General features: G+C 34.8%; 1 protein-coding gene and 1 long non-coding RNA gene across 6 annotated transcripts; one reads left to right on the forward strand and one right to left on the reverse strand.

The window, feature by feature from the left end:
- The first annotated feature begins 840 nt into the window (after positions 1 to 840).
- LOC134335726 (uncharacterized) lies at positions 841 to 11,168 on the forward strand. Its single transcript, XR_010015643.1, has 3 exons — positions 841 to 865; positions 10,559 to 10,636; positions 11,082 to 11,168. It is a non-coding gene; the product is annotated as an uncharacterized LOC134335726 (long non-coding RNA).
- On the reverse strand, positions 2,334 to 21,607 carry c5 (complement component 5). Of its 5 annotated transcripts, none has more exons than XM_063018318.1 (43): positions 21,525 to 21,607; positions 20,538 to 20,733; positions 19,554 to 19,704; positions 19,358 to 19,428; positions 18,682 to 18,776; positions 18,520 to 18,602; positions 18,346 to 18,436; positions 17,733 to 17,838; positions 17,521 to 17,653; positions 16,571 to 16,686; positions 16,252 to 16,452; positions 15,329 to 15,532; positions 15,017 to 15,223; positions 14,753 to 14,911; positions 14,460 to 14,586; positions 13,809 to 13,943; positions 13,069 to 13,260; positions 12,907 to 12,981; positions 12,633 to 12,824; positions 12,456 to 12,543; positions 12,277 to 12,359; positions 11,983 to 12,122; positions 9,923 to 10,144; positions 9,472 to 9,532; positions 9,274 to 9,363; positions 8,678 to 8,884; positions 8,188 to 8,266; positions 7,841 to 8,000; positions 7,557 to 7,655; positions 7,235 to 7,406; positions 6,797 to 6,993; positions 6,043 to 6,195; positions 5,895 to 5,957; positions 5,680 to 5,773; positions 5,032 to 5,071; positions 4,572 to 4,674; positions 4,409 to 4,483; positions 4,182 to 4,287; positions 4,019 to 4,102; positions 3,758 to 3,847; positions 3,113 to 3,196; positions 2,880 to 3,018; positions 2,334 to 2,745 (listed from the first exon to the last, which is right to left on the reverse strand). In XM_063018318.1, exons 1-43 carry the CDS (start codon positions 21,587 to 21,589, stop codon positions 2,601 to 2,603), a joined length of 5,373 nt encoding a protein of 1,790 aa, XP_062874388.1. In that variant the 5' UTR covers positions 21,590 to 21,607; the 3' UTR covers positions 2,334 to 2,600. The 5 variants fall into 5 exon arrangements, with proteins under 5 accessions (XP_062874388.1, XP_062874390.1, XP_062874389.1 ...); XM_063018320.1 differs by having other exon boundaries at positions 20,538 to 20,758; positions 21,525 to 21,603; XM_063018319.1 differs by having other exon boundaries at positions 20,538 to 20,761; positions 21,525 to 21,596.
- Between the last annotated feature and the right edge of the window lie 681 nt (positions 21,608 to 22,288).

Raw genomic sequence — 22,288 nt, forward strand, 5'->3', positions numbered from 1 at the left:
CATAAATCAGTTACTGAAAATAAAAGACTAAAAATCCACTTTGACTTTCAAATTGTAGAAAAGAAATTGGGCCATTTATTTCACAAAACATTGTGGACTAATCCAGCATTTTAGGCTTGTATCCAATTAACAAGTAAAACACTAACAAGTGTTAGGTTGCAATTCACTAGGAAGCAATTATTTATTTATTTACTATAAATATTAACTTTGCTATTACAACATACTAGGAGTAAATTCTAAATATTAAGCCTGTGTGTCTTACTTGAATAGTTTTGTGTCACTATTGTCCTCTGCCAGTATTAGTTAGCAGTAGAACAGGCTAGTTCATTAACTATCTCATTTAATTTATAAGCGCGTGCCCAGTGCCCTGGTGTGCTGAAATACAGCTCATACCTAAATAACTATGAGATTAATATTTCAATACATAACTAAATATATTTGCAGCTACTTACATTGTTTTTACTCTCTCCTCATCATGTATTAATGTAGAGTACTTGGCGTGTTTTAGATTGAACCGTTGTGAAAGCTAACCATGTTTGAAAGCTACATTGCTAACGCGCTGTGGCGGTTTCCATGGTTACTCAGCTACAAACGCTCATGGTTTATTTTAGCTAGCAAACCAACCTCATGTTTAAATAACCTTTATACACTATTATAAAGTGCATAACGCAAAACAAAGTGTGTTAATTAAAGTGTTCGTTTAAATGCATTTAATAATTTATCACTACAAGTTCTTTGGAAATCAAATAACATTCGCATCGTTGTGGATTTAACAAATTTGATGGAGTTGACAAACTGTTTCTGTCAAAATAAAAGTCAATAAACTAAACGGCTACAAACCGTTCAACTCTAAACACAGTGCATGGTAAGCTAATATAATACATTTAAACACTATTTTATATTAATCACTCATTTATATTAGTGATATTTGTTTTAAATAAAAAAAACTATGTAAGGTTGTAAGTATTCAACCACTTTTAATTTATTTTGTTTTTTGTGCACAAATCAACTTTAAATTTACACACATAATGTACAGTACTTGACCAATTTGATTGATTGTATTTTGTAAATATAAACAAATTTAGAATTTGATGGCTGCAACACACCAACAAGAAAGTTGGGACATTGACATAATAAGAGTGAAAAAAAGTTTATAAAATATTCGGTTCCTTTCAATGTAAAGTATTTCACAATAAACAGGTCAATTGGTAACAGGTAGCATTTCTCACTTAACACAATGTGCAGCTGCATCCAGAAACTCTCTTATACAGAAACAGACATGTATTGATTTTCTGGGACAGAGCTCATTTCTTGCTACAACAGTGTGGCTTCATAGAAACAGGGTGCATGTGCTTGACTGGCTGGACTGCAGTTCTTTCAGATCTTTCTCCTCTTAGAAATGTTTGCCACACCATGGAAAAAAAAATCAAACAACAGCAACCACAAACTTGTCTTGTATCAAGCAGGGAAGTGGAAAATTCCACTTGCAAAACTGCAACACTAATCTTCATATCCCAGATGATTAAAAGTATAATTAATAGGAAAGGTGATAAAACACATTGGTAAACTTGCTTCTGTCTAGTTTTTTCAAGTGTGTTGCAGGCATGAAATTCTAAATTTGTTTAATAGTTGTATTATTATTACTATTATTACTATTTTTCGTTGTTAAAGTTATTTTTTACAACATTTTCAAACTTTTCTGAAAATAGGATGTATATATAAAAAGCAAAAAGTGCTGTAATATCTGTTTTTTCACCAGTCACTGGATACATACAAATTATATACAATGTGTAGCTCATACAATTGCCAAAAAGTACATATAGTATATATGTACTCAGCCGGCAAGGCAGAGCCGAGATTTTATACGATGTATTCGAGATCTCAGCTCTGGTGAACAGCTTGTGTTTTTCCACGGCACCACCTGAGCGGCTATATGGTTAGTTTTGATACTATGCTGACTGTTATCTCGCATGATTCTTTATTTTAGAATTAGCCGAAGATAGTGACATGGGTTGATTTTTTATTAATGGACTAAAAAGTATAGAATCTAAGAAACATCATGTACACCTTATGACCAAAAGTATGTGGACACCCCTCCTAATAGTTCTCTTTATAGCCCAAGTTTTTCTGCCAACCTATTGCTAACAGGCTGCTTTTAACGTGATAACTTAAAAAACTGACTGTTCCCTTGCTGCATATTATATCTCACCCCTTAACAAGTGCCATTGTAATAAGATAATGAATGTTATTTACTTTACCCATTTACCAGTTAGTGGTTATAAAGGAGTGGTTGGTTGGTGTCTATAATATAATAATAATGACAGCAGTGAAACTTCTGTTTCAGTCACAATTTAATATCAAAGCATGTACACACAGATGAAATGCTCAGATGTTTAATTGTGTAACATATCACCCCATGTAAAAATATTTACCAATATGACAATCAAACCAATAACTCAGGATCTGTAACTGCACATTGTTTTCTGTCACATAACCATTATTGTGTTATTGTATTGTTTTTTTTATCTGGTTTATAGAAGAAAATGCACATTTTGTACACAGAGAAGTGCCAAATATGGTAGTAAGGGAGAGAGAAGCACTTAAACACCTGAGCAGCCAGTGGTGGGGTAATCTAATTCAAAGTCATATAAAACATTGATATAATTATTGCACGAGTCTGTCTGGCAGTCAGAATCATAGGGCCACCATTCCACCCAAGCTTGTGAGTCCAATGGAAACTTATACCTAATAAAATAAGAACAAACATGAAATAACAGTTCTTAACTGTTGCTTACACATTATGTTTTAATGAAGGGTATAAAATGGCTCAGAGGCTATTTTTTATACCTTTATAGTAAAAAAAAAGTTTACAGACTTACCTAAAACTGCGATTTAATCGAACTTGCATGATCTCTGCACCCCAAATCAAATACTGCTTGCCAATTTCCAGATTGGTTGAGCTACAAGTGGCCTTTTTCACAAAGCTGACCTCTGTAGAAACTTTAATGTCTGTTAAGCCTGATATGGAGAAATTCACACAAGGAGTAATTTCAACTGGCTATCAATGTATTTATTGTTAATTGAAAATAAGATCAAGAGCATCCACACCCACCATTTTCAATGACTGATTCAACATTTGCATTGTATATCTGAAATTCCCCTTCTGCTTCAACTGATGTGATTTTTACTTTTAAAACTAAAAGAAAGAGATTAGTTATCAGCAAGTTGTTAAGTATATGTCAGAAGTTATATCATACAAGAAGCAAAAAAAATCACCTGATAAAACACATTTTTACAAAAAAAAGAGACAATTTCGAAGAGGTTTCTTAAGTTTGGGTGTGTTTTTAGTTATTATATTTAGTAGAAACTTTTTAAAATGATGAAGTAGATGAGGCTTATAGTTAACACAACTGCAGATATCCTGTTGCTCCCAACAAATGATGACATATTTTATTATAAATTCAGAACATTTTTATCATTTGCAGCAATACTATCCAGATTTTTAAAAAATAAGATTTTAATGTAACATTTAAGTATATACATGTCTAATGTAATGTCTAAATAATTCCTTTTGATTTTTAAACATGTCTTGGTTAATGCTTATAAATATACCTTTCTGTTTAAATTTAAGTACAAAGTCAAAATATATTACCTATAAACTACATTAACTATGTCTTAACTTATTTTATAACTTACTTTTTTTTAACTAACTTTAACTTATTATATATAAATATTTACTTAGCTGTTTTAATTTTACCATATTTTATGCCGTCTTTGCACACGTCCCGCATCCTCTGTTGTAAAGTTATTGTTGGGTCAAGATTTGCCTTGAAGTTGCAACATTCAGCTATGAGAGTGAAAAGTAAGAAAATAAAATTGCATTAATGTAAATAATTTTTTTAACCTTGACCCTTAGGAACAACACCCCCACAAACCATCACCAGTAATATTTCAATACTTCAGTACGTGAGTAATTGTAAAATATAGTACAAAACATATATATTCAGCTAGGTTTTACCTGCCATGCACTGACAGTGGTTTCCGTCACAGAGCCGGAGAAGCCTATTGCTCTCAGAGTAGTAGAGTTTTGTGCACTGACTGGCTGCAAGTACAGAATGTTTGCCATTATAATTATGTTACATTTTATAAAGCTGATCATGACCCATGTAGAAACACTTTACCTGAATTATGATACTCATACACTTTAAACACAGAGGCACTGTTCATTCCCGTTTTGAATACCTCTTGTACACGAAAGCCCACACAGTAAAAACTGTCAGAGGGAATCTACAAAACAGCATGCACTATGCACAGTTAAACATGTCTCCTTTTGACACAAAAGTTAACATATTGTTTTTCAATGTTGATGTTAAAATATTGGAAAAAGAATATTAGAGTTCATACATACTGAATCTATTTGGAGAATAACTCTGTCACCTGTTATTTCATAGTTAGAGATACGACTCTCAAGTCCATCTCTGAACTGCAATGGGTAAGTAAAGAACAGCTACAGCAATTTACAACAATCACAAATTTAAAAGTTCAACAACATTTAAGTTTAAATCTTTTACCCTTTTTAGATCACTCTCAATTGGGCTTACACCAGTGGGCAGGTTAATGTCCATTACTGTGTGTCCTGACTCAGTTTCAATCTCATTTTCGTGTGGTTTATACCTGTCAGAGAGACGATGTCAGTATACAGGGTCAGTAAAGAAAATTGTTATTGGCTCATATAAAAAGTTACGTTTACTTTGCAAAATTTAAACAATGTAACACAGGTTCACTGACAGAAGGGAGAAAGTCTTTTTAAAGGATCTGGATTTTCTATTGAAGTTTAAAGTGTGTGCACATGGTGGGTCTGGAGCCTAACAGGGAACTCGGGCACATGATACCAATCCACTCACATACTTACACAAAAAAGAGGAATTTAGTCCAAACCAGTTCACCAACAAGCACGTTTCTGAAAGGTGGGAGGAAACCCAAAGGACAAAAGAATGTATTGTTCTGTAGCATATATATTTGTGTACTTACTTGGCACAAGCTACAATCCGTGGTAAAAGCTGCATTGGATCTGGTAGAGCAAAAATAATTGTATACATTTAATTCTAAAAAGAAAAACATCTAGACTGTGATATCAAAGAAAACGTTTGCAGGGAAAAAAAAACTAAAATAAGCTTTATTTGTGCTTATGGGTTGGATTTTTTTGCTTTTGGTCTTGCTCCTTAGCTGATGACATTTGTACACGTAAAAGTAAAAGTTGCCAACCCCTCCTTCTATTAAAACACTATTACATTTAGCCATATATATTTTAATGCTTTTAAATATTTACAATGTAATTGTTGACAATTACTAGAAATAGATAGACATAGATAGATTTTGTGTTTTTTGTGTGAGTGCTAGTACAGTACAGTAACTACAAAAATACTTTCATGAGAGAACAATCAGAAGACATACAGGATTAATGTACCTCCTTGTAGCATAAAATAAATGACGATCATGCTATGATATGATAGACTAGGCTTGTCTGTTTGCTGCTATGGCAAAATGCTGCATTCCTGCATAGACATTGTAAGTAAATCTTTGACAGTGTGCTCAGTAAAGACATTTTTGCAGGTGTTATCAGTTGAGCATAATTTACACACACAAAAGCCTGGACTAAGTGTATCGTTAAAGGTTTACCTGTTGAGGTTGTATCACGACTATGAACATCTATGGCTAGGTCAAAAAAGCAATTGTTGTTGCTGTCTGCCATTTTATAGTACACTGTTTTCAACTGTGAAATACAAAGCAAAAACATATTAATAGTGTTATTTTAAAGGCCAGAAAAATATTTCACTGATAGATCTATACTTTTTAAGATCAAAATATGTAAATGAAATTTGCATGTGTCTTACTGTAGCAAATGACACCCCGTCACTGTATCCAGTTTTCAGTATGATGTCTTCAGCATGAACTATCTTTTAAAAAAACATACAGATTGGTATGCCTTATGATCATAAACAACTAAACAAGCAGAACATATTTCTGTTACAGGAATCTTACCTCTATGGGTTTACCCACAGGTTTTTTCTGGGTCAGAGAAACAATACCAATCTTGCCTTTCTTCCTGTAAAACATCTCAATATTCATATCAAGAGTAGCACTTTGTACTAAGATACTGTACTTGGTCAAGGCCTCCAGTGTTAGAACAGCGTCCTAGTGATCAAAAGAAATGAGAAATGACAACTGTTACAGATTTTAAATCATAGCATAAAGAAATAAATAATGACACTTTTGACTTTATTGCTTTGGAATTTTTATTATGGACTGTTACATAATGCTTAAGGATGGGCAAATGTAATGGGCAAATGCACAAATTGTTACTTAATTTTTGTCTTTAGATTATATATTATGAAGTGTATTTAGATTGTGTATTCTAAATAATTGTATTACTGTGCAACTCTGGGTGAGAATAAATGAGTGTGAGATGTTTTGCGATGGACTGGGGTGTCTGTTCAGGCTGTATTTCCACCTTGCATTTTTTTGACTATTTTTAATAGATGTTTATTAATTGTATTTTTAAGTTTTACACAGTTAAAAATACCCTACACTGAGTTAGCAAGTGAGCTAAATTCCTTATTCTAAATGCTAATGCAAATATAATAAACAGACAGGTAAAACAGTTTGCTTGTGCTAATTGGTTGGAATTAATTTTCCACTGGTTGCTAGCAGTTTATTATTGGATGCAGGCTACACACATATCCACATATCCACATATTATTCCTGCTACTGTGGCAGGTGTACCTGGGTTGTGTACCTGGGTTGAATAGAAGCCTCCTTCATTTTGCTGATAATTGGTAAGCCAGTTGAGGATTGGTTTGGCGTACTCTATGTTTCCTCGCATTAAAGTAGTGAGCAGCATGTAGACAGTAGTTTCCACTGTCATTGCTGATGCCCTGTTTGGATCCTGAGGGGAACCTTTTACCTCCCAAAAACGAACAATTGCAGGGTTTCCTGAATTCAGAAAACAAAGCATGCTTCAGCAAATAAATATTTGCATTGTTTAAATGCATTTTTTAAAATGATAATATAATATTAATAATATTAACAATGCATTAATCACGTATATTATATACGTGAATACATAAGTTTTTGTTGGTGGGCTTACTATGATAGTGCGGTATAATCAAGTTTGTGTATTTATAAAATGTGTTTATCTGATGCATCTGGTGCACTGGTAAAATAAACTCTTCACCTTTAATCTGAGACTCTTTCATAAGCTTGTCATACAGTATATCTGCTGGCTTGCTGTTGCGGTCAGCGAGTGTCAGGGCGTATGCTGCTAAAGCTCTCACATACAAACTGTTTACCTTTGTTGCATGTGAGGACACATAGTCGGCTGCCTTTTCTACAGCATTTTTATATATCTGGTGAGACAAGTTTTTTTGTCCTGTTAGAATTAAATTACTACAGTGTATTGTTCTAGACAAAGTCTAAATAACACAGTATAAATGTGTTACTTGTAACTGTAGAGCATGTTTACTGTAACAAAAAGAGCTGAGGACAAAAACTCTTACCACTATGTTGGACTTGGGAACTTCCAGGGCATTTTTGATCCCAATTAGTACAAATGATGTGATAAAGACTTTTTGTTCAGCTACATCTGCTCCTTCACCCTTTAAAAAAAAATTATGTAAAATATATCATGCTGGGGAAACAGCACATTTATCTACAGACTTACATTCAAACTGGGCAGCAAATGTTGGAATATATAAGCTGAAACTGAACTACAAACATCACAAATAAGTGAACTACAAATAAATTACAAATCAACATTAGTAATAGAAGTTGCTGGGCTTACCATGAGTTTTATAGGCTTGTAACTGGATTTCTCAGTAAAGGAGCCATCAGGATTCTGGCAGTGTATAATTAGCCAGCTGACTGTTTTGGACAGCATATTGTGGTCCACTGTTACATATTTATTTACGTTTGCCAGTGTCTTAACTACAAGTGCTGTTAGCCTAGACAAAAGTCAAGTTTATTGCATTAAGCTGCAATTTAGTTCAATCACTTCACTGTGCATGTCTAATAGTTCATATTCAACATTCATGTTGCTTTGAGACACTTGGAATTGCTTGATATTGAGTTCAGATAAATAAAGGTACAGATTGGAAGAAAAAACACTAACATCACCAGAGCTTTACTTACCATGTGCTGGGTTCTCTGTTCATCCAGACACTGAAACTGTCCTCCAGTTTTGATTTAAAAGACATGATGCTAATAATTCCTGAGGAAATTTGCACAGATCAAAGAATAAAAAAATAACTGGTCATCAAAACCCATTTTGCATATAAATACATAAAGGGCATATATATGTATGCATTTGTATATACTGTATGTATATATTTATATGTTTGTTAATGATTATAATTCTAATAATTTTGTTTAATGTTATTAAAACACATTTTTCTAAATGGGTACAAATTCCCAACAGAGACAATCAAATCTTGTGAAAAGCCTTTCCAGAAGAGTGAAAGCTATTATTGTTGCAAAGGCGGATCCAACTCCAAGTTAATATCCATAGTTTAGAGTGACCGGTAAAATTATGGTCAGGTGTCCACAAAATTTTGATTATGCAGTGTACAAATATGATATCCAAGGAATTTATTATCCTGTAATTTTTCTGATTTTGTCTTACCTTCATTCATCCTTCTCTTTAAATCAGTGCGCTTGACAGTTTCTGCCATCTTGTCCCACTGCTGAGTTTGCTCCAGATAATCGTATGCATAGAAAATAGGAAGAATAGCCATGAGTTCCACCTCCCCAGAACCTTTGGGCAGATTGCTTAACTGCATGATTCCCTTTGGGTCTGTACCTATAGACAGCAACTCTCCCAACACATCACCTGAAAAGAAGAAGAATAAAATAAATGGGTGGTCTGTAGCTCAGGTGGCAAAATGATCTGAAGAGTAAGATGTAGGGGTTTGTACAACATTGACTAAAAATTTTGTCCCGATTCTGTTGTGAATCCCATGATACACAGTTGCAGCAAATAGATCATGTAAGTGGAGAAATGTAAGCACATAGAAATATTACAGAATTTTGACTAGGGCAGAATGTTGAAGTCATTACATTTGTTTCATGTAGATACTACAGCATTCACATGAATGTTGGTCTTTCCTCACATGCCTCTCCTGTACCTATTCTAAAATAAGTTCTGTATATAAGACGACATTATGTTACCTTTGGGTGGATTTGTCAATGCACAGAGATTCTTGTCACTTAATTACATACCATTTATTGTTAGCAGTCGCTCCACAGTTGACTTGGGCACAATGTTTGATGGAAGAGTATTTCCAAGCTCAACAGTTATTGTGGCTTTACCTGGTGAAAAATAGCAGTGGTACATTATAAATAATACAAATTTGATATTGTTAGTATTTTTGTGAGTATTTTTTTCCAGAACAAAATAGAATATTTACAAGCCCTTACCAAAGATACCATTTGGATCAAGTCTTTTTCCAACAAATCTTTCTTCCCTTATGCCCTCTGGCTATAAAATTCAAAAATAAAATCAGCTGGTGAGATTATCTTGCCTTGAATATATTGCAAAAGTGTATATATCAAGTGTATAAACTGTATTCGTTTGTGTGCGTGTTTGTTTGTTGTGGGCAGCGGGGAGGTTGTGAAATATTTTTAGCCTCAAAATGGGGTTGCACCCTAGAACAATTTAAAGTGTTATTATAAAATATTACTGAACTTCACTTTATATTAATGCTCTATGGATTTAATAAAGTGTTCAACATGTTCATAGTCAGGTGTCCACATACTTCTGGTCACATAGTTGCAGCAGCAGCTAAAGCACAGTGAAAAGTAGTGAACATTTAAAAGTGCAGCCTACTATTTCATCTGTTTTTAAGTGAAGAACTGTTTACATACTTACCACTACTCGCAGGGTCTTGACCAGGGTCTCTTTTCCCCACCTGGTTGTAAGCGTGAATCTGAGTTCATGAGTACCCACTTCCAATGCCATGATATAGAATCGAACCAATGCCAGAGAGTTGCCCTCAACCCACCCCGTATTTACATGAGGGTCACCGTCGGCTGATAGCAAAGTTCCATGAAACACACAGACCCCCTCTTTTGCTGCCAGAGTTACACTATACTGGTCATATAAAGATAGGGAGAGAGATACAGTGATTATAAGATTTCTGGCATGTATAATTGGACCATGGTAATACACGTGTCATTGAGGTGCATTTTGTGTCTAATTCCATTATTTCATTATTTCCCTCAAAATAATCTCTCATATGACATGTACCACATTATTTTACAATATCTTTGTATGTAAATACATTTTGTCCAGTTCCTTGCATGACTAATCACCTGTTAATTGATCTCGCACAAAAGCGCACTCAGACATGCAGGCGCACGAAAGCGCACGGAGACGTACAAGAGTGCACAGATGCGCAAGAAAACGCACAAAGACACCAACTTGGACCACAATGAATCAGGCAGGCTTGCAGTATGCTATTTTGCTTGCTTTTGTAATTTCAATATTCAAAACTCTCTTTATCAGGCTTCGATCGCGGCAGGAAGGATGCTGCTTTAGCCGACAATTTGGAGGGCTGTGTTTCAATCCACACCTGAAATTTTGGTAATGTAATTTTAACCGAATATGAATCATTGGATTTGCCTCTTTAAGAGACAGTTTGTTGACTTCCACATGTACACTGAATCACTGATCGTGCGCCGACAACCTGGGCGTATTAGTGCCCTGCTTCCACTCTTTTAATGTAACCCTATTGAAAGTGGTTAGCAAAATAACGCTGTAATACAGAGTTCTATAAATTCCTAATCACCCCAAAATAATACACTGCAGCTTTAATCTCTGCAATCTCTATTTTTAATTGTGTAGTTATGCCACCAGATATTGTTGTGTTTGAAAAATTAAATCATGCAATTTAAATATGAAACAAATATGTATTTAAAAAATATTTTAGGATGTTTTAGTAACATTGTGAGCATTTCCCTAAGAATGTGTAAAGAATTGATCATTTATTATGTATTTTTACAAACACTTCACTTCATCTTGTTCACAGCGGGTCTTGGAAAGATTGGGCGCAAAGCATAAATTCACCTTGAAAAGGTCACCAACCAATCACAGAGCAATGGAGTACTTTTGAAAGGCCAGTGTTAATATTAATAAAGGTTTTATTGGCTTACACAGTTAAATGTTTTGCGTTTGTATTTGCATTGCAGTTTGTAAATATTAACATATTACATCTAATTTTAAGACCAGTGAAGCTAAAATTTAATGTTAAATTGTTAACAAAGTGATATAAGTAATATTTTTCCATACATTGTTACTTTAGTTTAAAGTTTAAAGCAGAGATCATACATTTATTTGACATAAAACATAACTATTGCGGAGGAGGATACAGGAGGATGTCTTCTCTCTGATTTTAAGTAACATAGTAAATACTGTATCCTTGCAAGTTTTTTAAAATATATTTTTGTTTATGCATTTTCTCCCCTTTTTTCTCCCGACTTTTTAGCACATCCAATTACCCAATTGCTTTATGCTTTCTCTCTGCTGATGCCGATCCCCGCCCTGATTGAGGAAAGCAAAACTGACACATGCCCCCTCTGACACATGTGCAATAGCCGACTGCATCTTTTCACCTGCACCCTGATCAACGTATTATTCCTCAACTCTGTGCAAGAGCCATAAATTAACCAGCAGAGGTCGTAATTGCATCAGTTATGAGGTCCCTATCTGGCTCCCACCCTGTATGAACAACAGCCAATTGTTGTTCATGTAGGCGCCCAGCCTGCCTGATGGCAGAGCTGAGATTCGAAGTATCCTTGCAAGTTTTGACGTGTTGTTCATCAATACTTTAGATTAATGTAATGTTTATGAATATTATTATTGCCAGTTATTTTTCCATTTTAAACAGTATGTGAGGTTATCTCAAGTTAATTAACAGCTGGAAATCCTACCTTTGTGTTGGATTTATAGTGATTGTAGATGGAGCCCTTGAGCTCGATCTGCTCCCCACGCACCATAGAGTAAGGGAGAGGAACATCCACGCTTACTGGCTGAAACACGCGCACCTGCAGTGGATCTGCCACACATATTCCTGCGCACAGTGCACAATGACATCAATCTTCTTTAGCAGTACAGTATTTCAGAAAAACAATGTAAATGTAATGTAAAAACACAACGCTGTACTTAAAGAACTTCTCTCATTTACCACCTGATGGTGCTAATACACAGCCTTTACTTTTTCTCACCATTGTTAAACATTCCAACAGCTTTGATCTCCCACGTAGTCAGAGAATCTGGAAGAACCTTAGGGACGCTTAACAATCCATACCTGCAGTGGGTGGCATTTTAAGTATGTGTATTGCATTTGAACAGTATGTGTAAACATTTAGCAATTAGGTGTCTAAATGAACAGAAACAGTCTTACCTATCAATTTCATGTTCCTCCCATAACCAGCTCTCTGGAAAGTAACTGCGAACCTGCTCTGCTTTCACATCCTGCAGAAACTCTGCTTCTGCATTTAGATAAGATATGTAATAAATCCTACAATAATAATTAAAAACGTTTACCTGTGTACAAATGATGTCAAGTAGCTAAAAATACCTGAACGTCCGAGAATAACCACATCCTTATTATCCTGCATGAGCTTTTTGACCTTTTGGCAGCACACACGGAAAGCTGTCTTACACAGGTTATTTTGCTTTAATCGATTAGCACGATCTTCACAGGTCTCAAGAGTTGGGATATTGTCACTTCCCTCCTTGCAGCATATACTGTAATCCATGAATTTTTTGGCTACAAAAAAAATTGCTTTATAATGACTACAAAATATCACAGAGATGACTCTAATGTTTCAAAACATGATACAAAAACTCACCAAAATCATCCATCAGGTCCTTGTAATCAAAAGCAGAACGCTTTCTCCTGACAGAGGATATCGAGTCCTCTTTTGCTAATTAGACACATAAATCCTTAATTTCAGTCTTTACATGTGCATTTAACATAAATGTTCTGATGACTGCAGACAACAAAAAATTACCTGGGCGAAAATGGACGATTACTTTTTTATTTTCATTCCGAAGATTTTGGGCATATGAACAGCATAAAGAGAAAGCCCTTTTACAAATATCATTAAAGTTTAATCGACTGGAAAGTTCCTTGCAGGTTTCCAGAGTTGGACTAGTATTGGCTCCTTCCAGGCAGCATGATTTATAATCCTTAAATCTGTTTGCTAGATAGAAGTAACTGTTAGTGCTTTTTAAAGAAGGCTGAAGAAAAGAGCTAAAGAAGGGTGACAGGTTACGGGTAGGAAACAACTGAAGACAATGTCCAAATTCTTCCTTCATATATGCATGTAATGTATGATACTCTTTGGCATGTACAGTGTATATGTAAGATTCAGTCAACCTGACTTATAAAAAAGGCAAGAGAAAAAGATCTAGATAACAAAGTCTGCTCTATTGGTTAAGGTTTTTTGAAGTTTCATGGCATGGGTGACATATACTACAAAATTATATAGGCCTAAGTGCTTTGCCCCTTTGATGTAATTTTTAAACCAATTTGTTTAAAAGCAAACTTTACTACAATCAACAAAACAATAACTGAGGAAAATCTTACATTTCTGCAGTACAATTCCAGAGACTTTCTGATCTATGCCAAAGTGCATTAAAGCTGTCTGGCAGTTTATGGTATTTCAACATATTACTGAGACAATTAATTCTTTTTCTTTAAGATGTCACCCATCTGTAAAAAATCTCACAGGTATTAAAAAAAACTTACCATAGGCCTCAATTCTGTTATTGAAATCATCAGTGGAGCACGTTGTCCTGACAGCAGTTTTGTTTTTTTCTTCATACAACTCTACGTATGAATATGTGGACCGTTTGGGTCTAAGCACAGCAGTGCATTTCTCATCTGGAAAAAAAAAACAACAGAAATAACGAAATTGTAGCATCACATGACATTCTTTCTATATTCATTTACTTCAAGTAATACGGTATGCCAACAAGTGTGGAAGTGCTTACCAGTGAGTACAGGCCCACTTCGAGCACTGAGTAATAGATTTGTCATGTTAGGTCAGCTGTTTTTAACACTATCATACCAATTTACACTCTTTTAATCAACCGCTTTATTCTGGTCAGGGTTGTAGTGGGCCCAGCTCCACAGGGCACCGATCCATTGCAGGGCTTGGAATAAAAGTAACTACTAAAATGCAATCAGTTTTCTATAATCATATTGCTCTGCGCCAGGTAATGTTCATTGATACTTATAACAAGACCAACATGTACCAGTGCAGTGCCTACTATGCTTTAGTTTTATATTTACACTTGGGCCCTAATAACAAAATAGTACCCTATACTATTCATGTGACTGAGTGCTCTGAGTAAGATGTCATGAAATACCACATGAGTTCTACTTATATAATTTTACCTGCAATAGAAGCCTTGACATTTGCATTGGTGAGAAAAGTCAGACCAGCGCGGCTAAAGACATCGGCATTATCTCGACCCCCTCCTCCTCCACAGCCCAGGTCACTGAGCTCAAAGTGTCTCAACACCTGTGAGAGTGAGCAAAGAGCACAGCAAATGTGTAGACGTTCATTATTATTAACATAATCATTCAACTACCATGTTCTTAAACGTTCACTTTCTAGTAATTATTATGATTACAAAGACAAGACTAACTTTGGAGATGAGTCCTAAATAAAAGTAAAGTATACTGACCTTGTTTAGTGGGTCATTATCATTAGCTTTTAAATCATACAGTGCCATGTCCACTGCAGACAATGCCACCAGGGACTTTTCACTAGCACTCTTAGTCATTACCGATAGATCAAGCTTGTCTTTGGGTTTGTAGAGGTTACTTTCAGCTTTTAGACTTACCTAGTAGGGACAGAAAATCAGGAATTTAACAATGAAATAAACTAAACAACACTGGCATCTATTTAATTCTACAATGCAAATGCAAATTGGAATGTATGGCATTACATCTAAACCGTTGATACATTTGGCCTTGACATTGAACCAGACAGAGTCTGCAACCAGTTCAGCTTTCTGCTCTCCAGACAGGAGGTAATAGACCAGCAGGCGGGCAAATGGCACCATATCACTGGTCACCTTAAAGCTGATGCTCTGTACACTTTCACTTACACGCAGCACTGTGTCAAACTTTACCACTTTCCCTTTCGAGATAACCTATATAAAAGAAGAAAAAAGTAATAGTAATGGAACTTTACGTGAATTAAAGCTGTTTACTAGTTGATTTATTTGGAAGTAAAAGTCCATGCAAGTGTCTCTCACTTGATAACTAAATATCTTTAGTGGAAGATAGTGACGATGGTAAAAGTGGATTTTGATATGGGCGTAGTCATCCACCTCAAAGGCCGAGGATTCTAGGGGTAAGTGAATATACAAGTAACGTTGATTGATTGATGTGTATGCTACAGTGCTGAGTTTAAGCTGAGCCTGGCTCTCTGGAGGGTGTTCTGGATTATCTGTTTCAAACTGAAAAACAAAATGAAAACATGCATCTGTTATTGAAAAATAAGGGTTTTTAAATTAGGTAAATTAATATGTTACCAGGATTACCAGTTTCACCACACATTATATGTGAGGTAGTACAACCACCCACTAATATGATATTTAAATATTAGTTGACACTACTTAAGACACGTTTCAACTATTCTTTGTAGAAACTAAACTCCACAAAACCTTGTAAATGTATAAAATCTTGTGAAAATCCTTTTCAGGAGAGTGCATGGTGTTAAAACCATAAGAGGGGTCTTGCAATCTCCTGGTCTGGTGTCCAAATACCACTACACCACAAATGTGTTTCACTATACCACAAATGTTACTTTAAGTATTTTGATTATGCCTGACATTCCAATGGTTTGTTGTAAAGCATGTAAAACATGACAAACATTTAATTTTTACTAGGCCACCAATTTATACTATTTATTACACTAGCCCACCACCGCTGAGATCCAGTCTGAATCCAGGTCTGAATCCAGATCCAGGTCTGAATTGCAAAAGCTAGATCATGAACAACAGAAATGCATAAAATATTTGTCAGAGAACCACCAGGTCTGATTATTTAATTGTTTATTTTTTAGATTTATAAAATACATAATAACAGTAATACCAAAATGGGGCCTTGATAAAAAAATAAGCTTAAAATAATACATTAAGTTCTAATTATGATAGTATCACAATTTTTTACTTACGGTAAACAGAGCACTTTTTGCATTATCTGGAATATTGCAAATGAAATTTGCAATACCATCATGGCTGGACATCTCAGTGACTTCAGTTTTATAACCACTGAATTTGAGTGTGTCGTGTTCTTGTACATTGTTAGTTAATGTTCCCGATGCTTTCACTGGCACTCCTCTCACTGGTTTTCCCAGTACATCTGTTACCAACACCTAAACAAAACATGGGTGATAAGCTGAAGATAATTCAAAGAGATACGATATTAAATACATTTTAATTAAAGTTGCATGAATACAGTGTTTTTATTAGAGGCTGGTTAACATGACTTACTCTGATGTTGTATGGTAAAGACGGTTTGATGAAAGGAGGAGTTGCAATCAGACTCAGGGTAAAGGGAACATTGACAAACTTCACATTGGACAGAACGGCCTCCTGAGAGATACCACCTGGTCATGACAAAGAGAGATTGCAATGACAAAAAAAGTAAAATGTGTTAAAGAAAATATGACATTTATGTGGGGCAGTTTTAGCCTAGCGGTTGAAGTCATGGACTAGTAAGCAGCAGGTTGTTGTTTCAAACCCCACCACTGCCAGGTTGCCACTGTTGGTCCCTTGAGCAAGGGCTTTAACACTCAGTTGTAAACCCTCAGGTAAAAGTGACTGAAAATGTACCAATGTGTAGGAAGGATACACCTCATTATTAACAAGGTGATATATACAAGTTCAAATATTAGCAATATTAGTTCAAATATTAGCATCATCAAATTGTTGTGATGTCAATACATCCATATTATTATATAAATATCAGCATACAAGCTTTATTTACAACCCCAAGCTAATTTTCTTTTTTTATTAAATGTTCTTATTTGTAATTTTTTTAAAGGCACTGTCAGCCTGGCTACCTCTGCCATACTGCTGTCCACTATTATTGGGAAAACTCATACTTACTGGGAAACAATGTAAGGTAATATTAGGCGGATATAAACTTTATGTTGGTTTCTAGGATACAACCATAAATAAATATCCACCACAGCTATATTACATTACTTATGTATTAAAAAAGTAATAGAATATAAGACAATAAGACAGATATTGAATATAAGATATAGAATATAAGACAATATAGAATATAAGACAAAAAGATGGTTAACACACCATCATTTCAGACGGCAATCCTGTGTCCCAGTACCATGTTCAAGCCATGTTCATACGCATCGGCCACAAACAAAAACAATGCTTGCAAAAAAACTTGCAAAGTAACATTAGATTCCAGTACTTACCAGCCGACTCTTTTAATAAAACAGCTACACGGAGGTAATGGTTGTCCATTTCCCACAGATCCTGAGGCCCAGAATCCATGTTGGACAGAGTATTCTTGATATTTAACACAACCTCCAGCTGTCCATCATCCATCTAAAAGAAAACAGAGCCTAGTTAAAATGGGGTGAGATATTTTCATAAACAATAGAAGCTATGGGGTATAGTGAAGTACCTTATAATATTTTAATGATGAGGGAATCATCACTATATTGTTATTGCTGATGTAACCAAACCTTAAAAAAACATTGGCTGTATTGACTGGTTCCCCACTGACATATCTGCAGTATAAAAGAAGAGCAACATCAAATATAAACACACATAAATGCACATTTAAATGAACGAAGCCAACAGCCACTGCCTATTTCATGTCTGCCAAAGCTTTTTTCCATGGGCTAATAAAAATCCCAGGGCATCTGACAGGTTTTTTTTTTACCCCTACCACCTACCTACCAACCCAAACATACAGCCCTAATGTTTAATCTTTTACACACGTTTTAACACTGATCTCCTCAGGTAGAACTGGGCTACAGTGCACTGGCTGCAATCAGTTTTACCAATATCATAGACATGTTTGTATTTACTAATCTTAAAAATATAGAATAGACCTATTTGGGGCACATTTACCCTTAGCCATAAATGGGTTAGGTCACTTCTTTAAATCACTGATGACCATAATGGAAATACTATAAATATAAACACAGAAATATGACTTTTGTGGGCCCGAAAGATGTTTGAACTGTCTAGTGTGATAAAAGTTGATTAAAAAAAAAAACAGGAAAACCTACTTGGCAAATATGTTTAGTTTGAAAGCATCAAAGTTTGCTGCGCTGATGTAGTTATCCTCAGGCTGGATGCGTAATGAGATGCTGGGTAAAACTGGAAAAAGATTCAGTCAGCATAAAATGATGTAGTAAATACTCTAGGCACTACTTTAAATGTCATGAGAAAATTGTTGTTACCGTATTCTTTAACCTCAAACTCAGCTTTAGCAGTTGTAGTAAAGTCATTAGCATAAGTCGCTTCAATTTTCCAGGAACCAAACCTAAGAATAAAAACACTTCGTAGATATCAGTCTCAAAACATTTTTAAAATTAATGCTTAATGATAAAACAAGTTCATACTTTGGTTTTAGTGGTATTTTAAATGGTGGAAGCAATGGTTTTACACCATTAATGTCATTCATCTCAATTATTTCCATCCGGATTCCATCAGGATCCTATAACACACAAAGAATTCAGGATGGTTTTATAGGTGGGGTGAATTCAGGCTAATTAATTCAGGTCCGGTCCTCAGGTGGCAGTGCATGAGAAACAGTAAATATAGCCACATAGGCTGGGAAGTACTTTGGAAAACTGTTGTCACTTAACACAGTCTACTGCTGCATCAAGAACTGCAACCTGAAACTCTGGTATGCAAAAACAAAGCTTTACATAAATTCTGTGTAAAACACCACCATGTTTTCTGGAGCTAAATTAATCCCAGACAAACCAAAAGACAGTGGAAAAGGGTATTTTGTCTTTTTCAGTACTTTTGTCAGTTAAATAAAGAATTAACAAATCTCAGATTTCTGATTTTGTATCTTAAAAATGACCCAACTCTTTCATTATTGGGTTTTTTATGACATTCTGTATTACTGAAATAAAAGTACACAATGGTTCTTTCAGAATGATGACTTGATCATTTCTTTGTTTTTTAATACACATACACAAGCTAATATATGTCATTTAAAACTTTGGACTGCAAATGCAATAATACATAAATTGGTATTAAACTTATTTGTGATGGGAAAAGACTTACCTTGAATGTGAGAAGGACAGGTCTATTAGACTTTCTGAACTCTTGATTTAGAGAATATACTCGCACCTCAACTGCGAAACAACAGTGAAACAACATAAAGGAGACATAAAGACACATTTAAATCTCTTTCTTTATATATTTACATATTTATGTTTCAGGTTAGGAAAATGACAAACAATATTTTCAGCTCACTAACCATGCTGTTCCGGTGTGTAAAGAGGCTTGTCAGTCTGGATGAAAAGAAAGCCATTGTCACGAATGATCGGTATCTTTTCAAACTCAGTAAAGGAATCAGAAGTGGCTTGTAAATAGACATGTGTGGCCCCTGTATCGATGTTCGGGAAAATCTGAAGGGGAAACATATTCAGTAAAATAGTCTTATGTACTAAGAAAACAACAGACAAATTTAACTTAAGCCACAATATGCCTTTTTATGTTGTGTATCTGTAAAAAGGTTCACACATAAGGTGGGGTACATCTTAAAGTAATTATGCATATAGACAGAGATTTTGGCAAACAAGTTTTTATCCAAAACTGATGAATCCAGCATCTAAAATACATTTGATAGATGTAACTGAGACTTAATTAGTGAGAGTAATATTAATAATAATTTAATAATAAAAGTCAAACAATATATACTTTATAAACATGCTTTCACATTTTTTTTCACTTATTGTTTATAGTTTTATGTCCAGCATCCAGGAAAGGTAAATACAAGTACAATCTATGGTTCTGTCCCAATCTACATTGTTCTGTACTAAATTTATGACAAATTAGCATGCCAATGCCCAAATGCCCCCAATGTATTTAAAGAAATGTTTGCCATATGTTGTGTAGAAAAAATGGGACTGAAGCTAATTTGGCTAAATAGGTGATCCTATATCTTCCAAAATGTAGTCTTACCCAATTTGGGGAAGGTGATACAGCAGTTAAAGCTGGAATGTGACTCCCCAACTGTGCCAATAATTTTGGAATGTCTACATATTTATTAAAACTCATTGGGAAATATTACATTTAGTTAAATATATGACAAAATGTTCAGGGTCTGCAGCATGATCTGTACTTAAAAATATTTCAAACAATTATTAAAAAAGCAATTTAAATTTTCTTCTTGCTTAACAAATGACATTCAGTTGTCCTATATAAACACATATTTGTGAATGGTGTACAGTTCTGGTACCCGTAGGCTTGCTAGAGCTTGGTAATTATTATAACCATTAAGCATCACAGACTGTGATGCAAATATTTTGCTTTCAGAGACTTTACTGGCTTTAAGGTAGAGGTTCACTTTGGTCTCTTGATCATAACCAAACAACTGAACCACCACAGTCTCTGTCGCATCAACTCGCAGAACTTTGGGTGCTGTGATGAGGAACCTAGGAAACAAAAAACACAACAGACCTTCTGCTGTCAGTGCAATAATACAATTAAACTCTAGTGTTTAAATCCCAATAACAATATTTTATGGAGTTACAGTATATGCAACAGTTATACCAGGCTAAATAAAGTGTTGATTTTTGAAATTAGGTTAACACAACCTCTGCAGCAAAACAAATTAGGGTACTGAGATGCACAAGGCAGAAGCTTGACTTGAAGCTAAACCATTTTTTGTTAATCTGGACATATGTTTTAAATCATCTTTAGTTTCTTGGCAAAAAAGGAGGCTTTAAATTTAAATATCCTGGTATCTCATGGAGTCCATTATGTCATATAGCCTAACAAGTTTCCAGGGCCCTTGGAGGTAAACAGCCTCACCACCAAAAAGCTCACTTTTCATTTCATCTGCACATGGAACATGTTTCCAGTAAAAGTCCCAGTACTGGTTAGTAAACTCATCTGCCAATCAGTTTTTACTTTATTAGTTCACAGTACTTGTTTTCAAAATGATGGTTGTTGAGTGTTAGCACAATGTTTTAAATGTCTAATAATTTATTACGCCTTTATTATCATGAGCTGACAAAGACAATTTAATTAAACTTAGTTTTAAAACTGACCAAAGCAGTTCCAAATCAGTCTTTCATCATAAACCATTCAAAAACGATTGCCAGGTGAGTACAACACGTCTTTATGCTGAATGATTAAATAGTTTGTCATTTCTTATTCAAATATAACAATAAATGTAATTGCTACAGCAAATAGGCACTACATAAATACAGTAAATACTTACGTTCTATCCTGAGCCTCAGTCCATGACAACACATGTAAAAAACTGAGTATTAATAAAAGACCCATCCTATCATTCAAAGTCAGTTCTATGTACTGAAAGATGAAGCCTAAATTCACTTTTGCCTTTGCCTTTTTTGCTTGTTTTATAGTTAATTATCAGCCTCAGTGAGTCATGGACACACAGTGTCAAAATTCCAGCTATAGAGAGAAAGCATGGACCTTGGAATGAAAACACTGAAAATAGAAGAGCTCAGTAAAGTGCTGTGAAATTGCATATATCTGTAAAATACGTACAGCTAAGGTCAATACACATTTTACATACATATGTAAGGTATATTGATGTTGGGCCTTCTTTGAGATTTCACTGATATCCGCAACTGTTGTTTTTCAGAAACTAAATGATTGAAACATGTACTAAGACAACAAATCTGTAAAAGCAACTGTCTGTAAGTACAAAGTACATTAAACAGTGTTCATCCGAAAGAAAACTCAGATTGTTGAAAGCAAATTTATCTGGATGATCAAACATAATTCAAAAAACGCTAAAGATGTAGAAGCTGCTGAAGCACAAGTTTCACTGTCTACAGTCAAGCAAGTCTTATATCACTAAAAGCTTAAAGGCTGCCATGCAAGACCTGCTCTAACTTTAATACCCTACAGATTAACCATGCAATGTGAAGCAACTGGTTTTGGATTTACTCAATAAGGGTAAAATTACACCACCAAACCCTTTAAACAATGTCTTTAAGGATCACACTTTGTCCA

The sequence above is a fragment of the Trichomycterus rosablanca genome, chromosome 21 (assembly GCF_030014385.1).
Source record: "Trichomycterus rosablanca isolate fTriRos1 chromosome 21, fTriRos1.hap1, whole genome shotgun sequence".
Classification (NCBI taxonomy): Eukaryota; Metazoa; Chordata; class Actinopteri; order Siluriformes; family Trichomycteridae; genus Trichomycterus; species Trichomycterus rosablanca.

Coding starts and splice junctions, on each gene's coding strand:
- c5 (XM_063018318.1), bottom strand. CDS start 21,589: ATGGGTCTTTTATTAATACTCAGTTTTTTACATGTGTTGTCATGGACT. Junction 17,839..18,345: donor AAACTAAACATATTTGCCAA/GTAGGTTTTCCT, acceptor TTTATACTGCAG/ATATGTCAGTGGGGAACCAG. Junction 12,123..12,276: donor TGTTGGAATGTTTAACAATG/GTGAGAAAAAGT, acceptor CACTGTGCGCAG/GAATATGTGTGGCAGATCCA.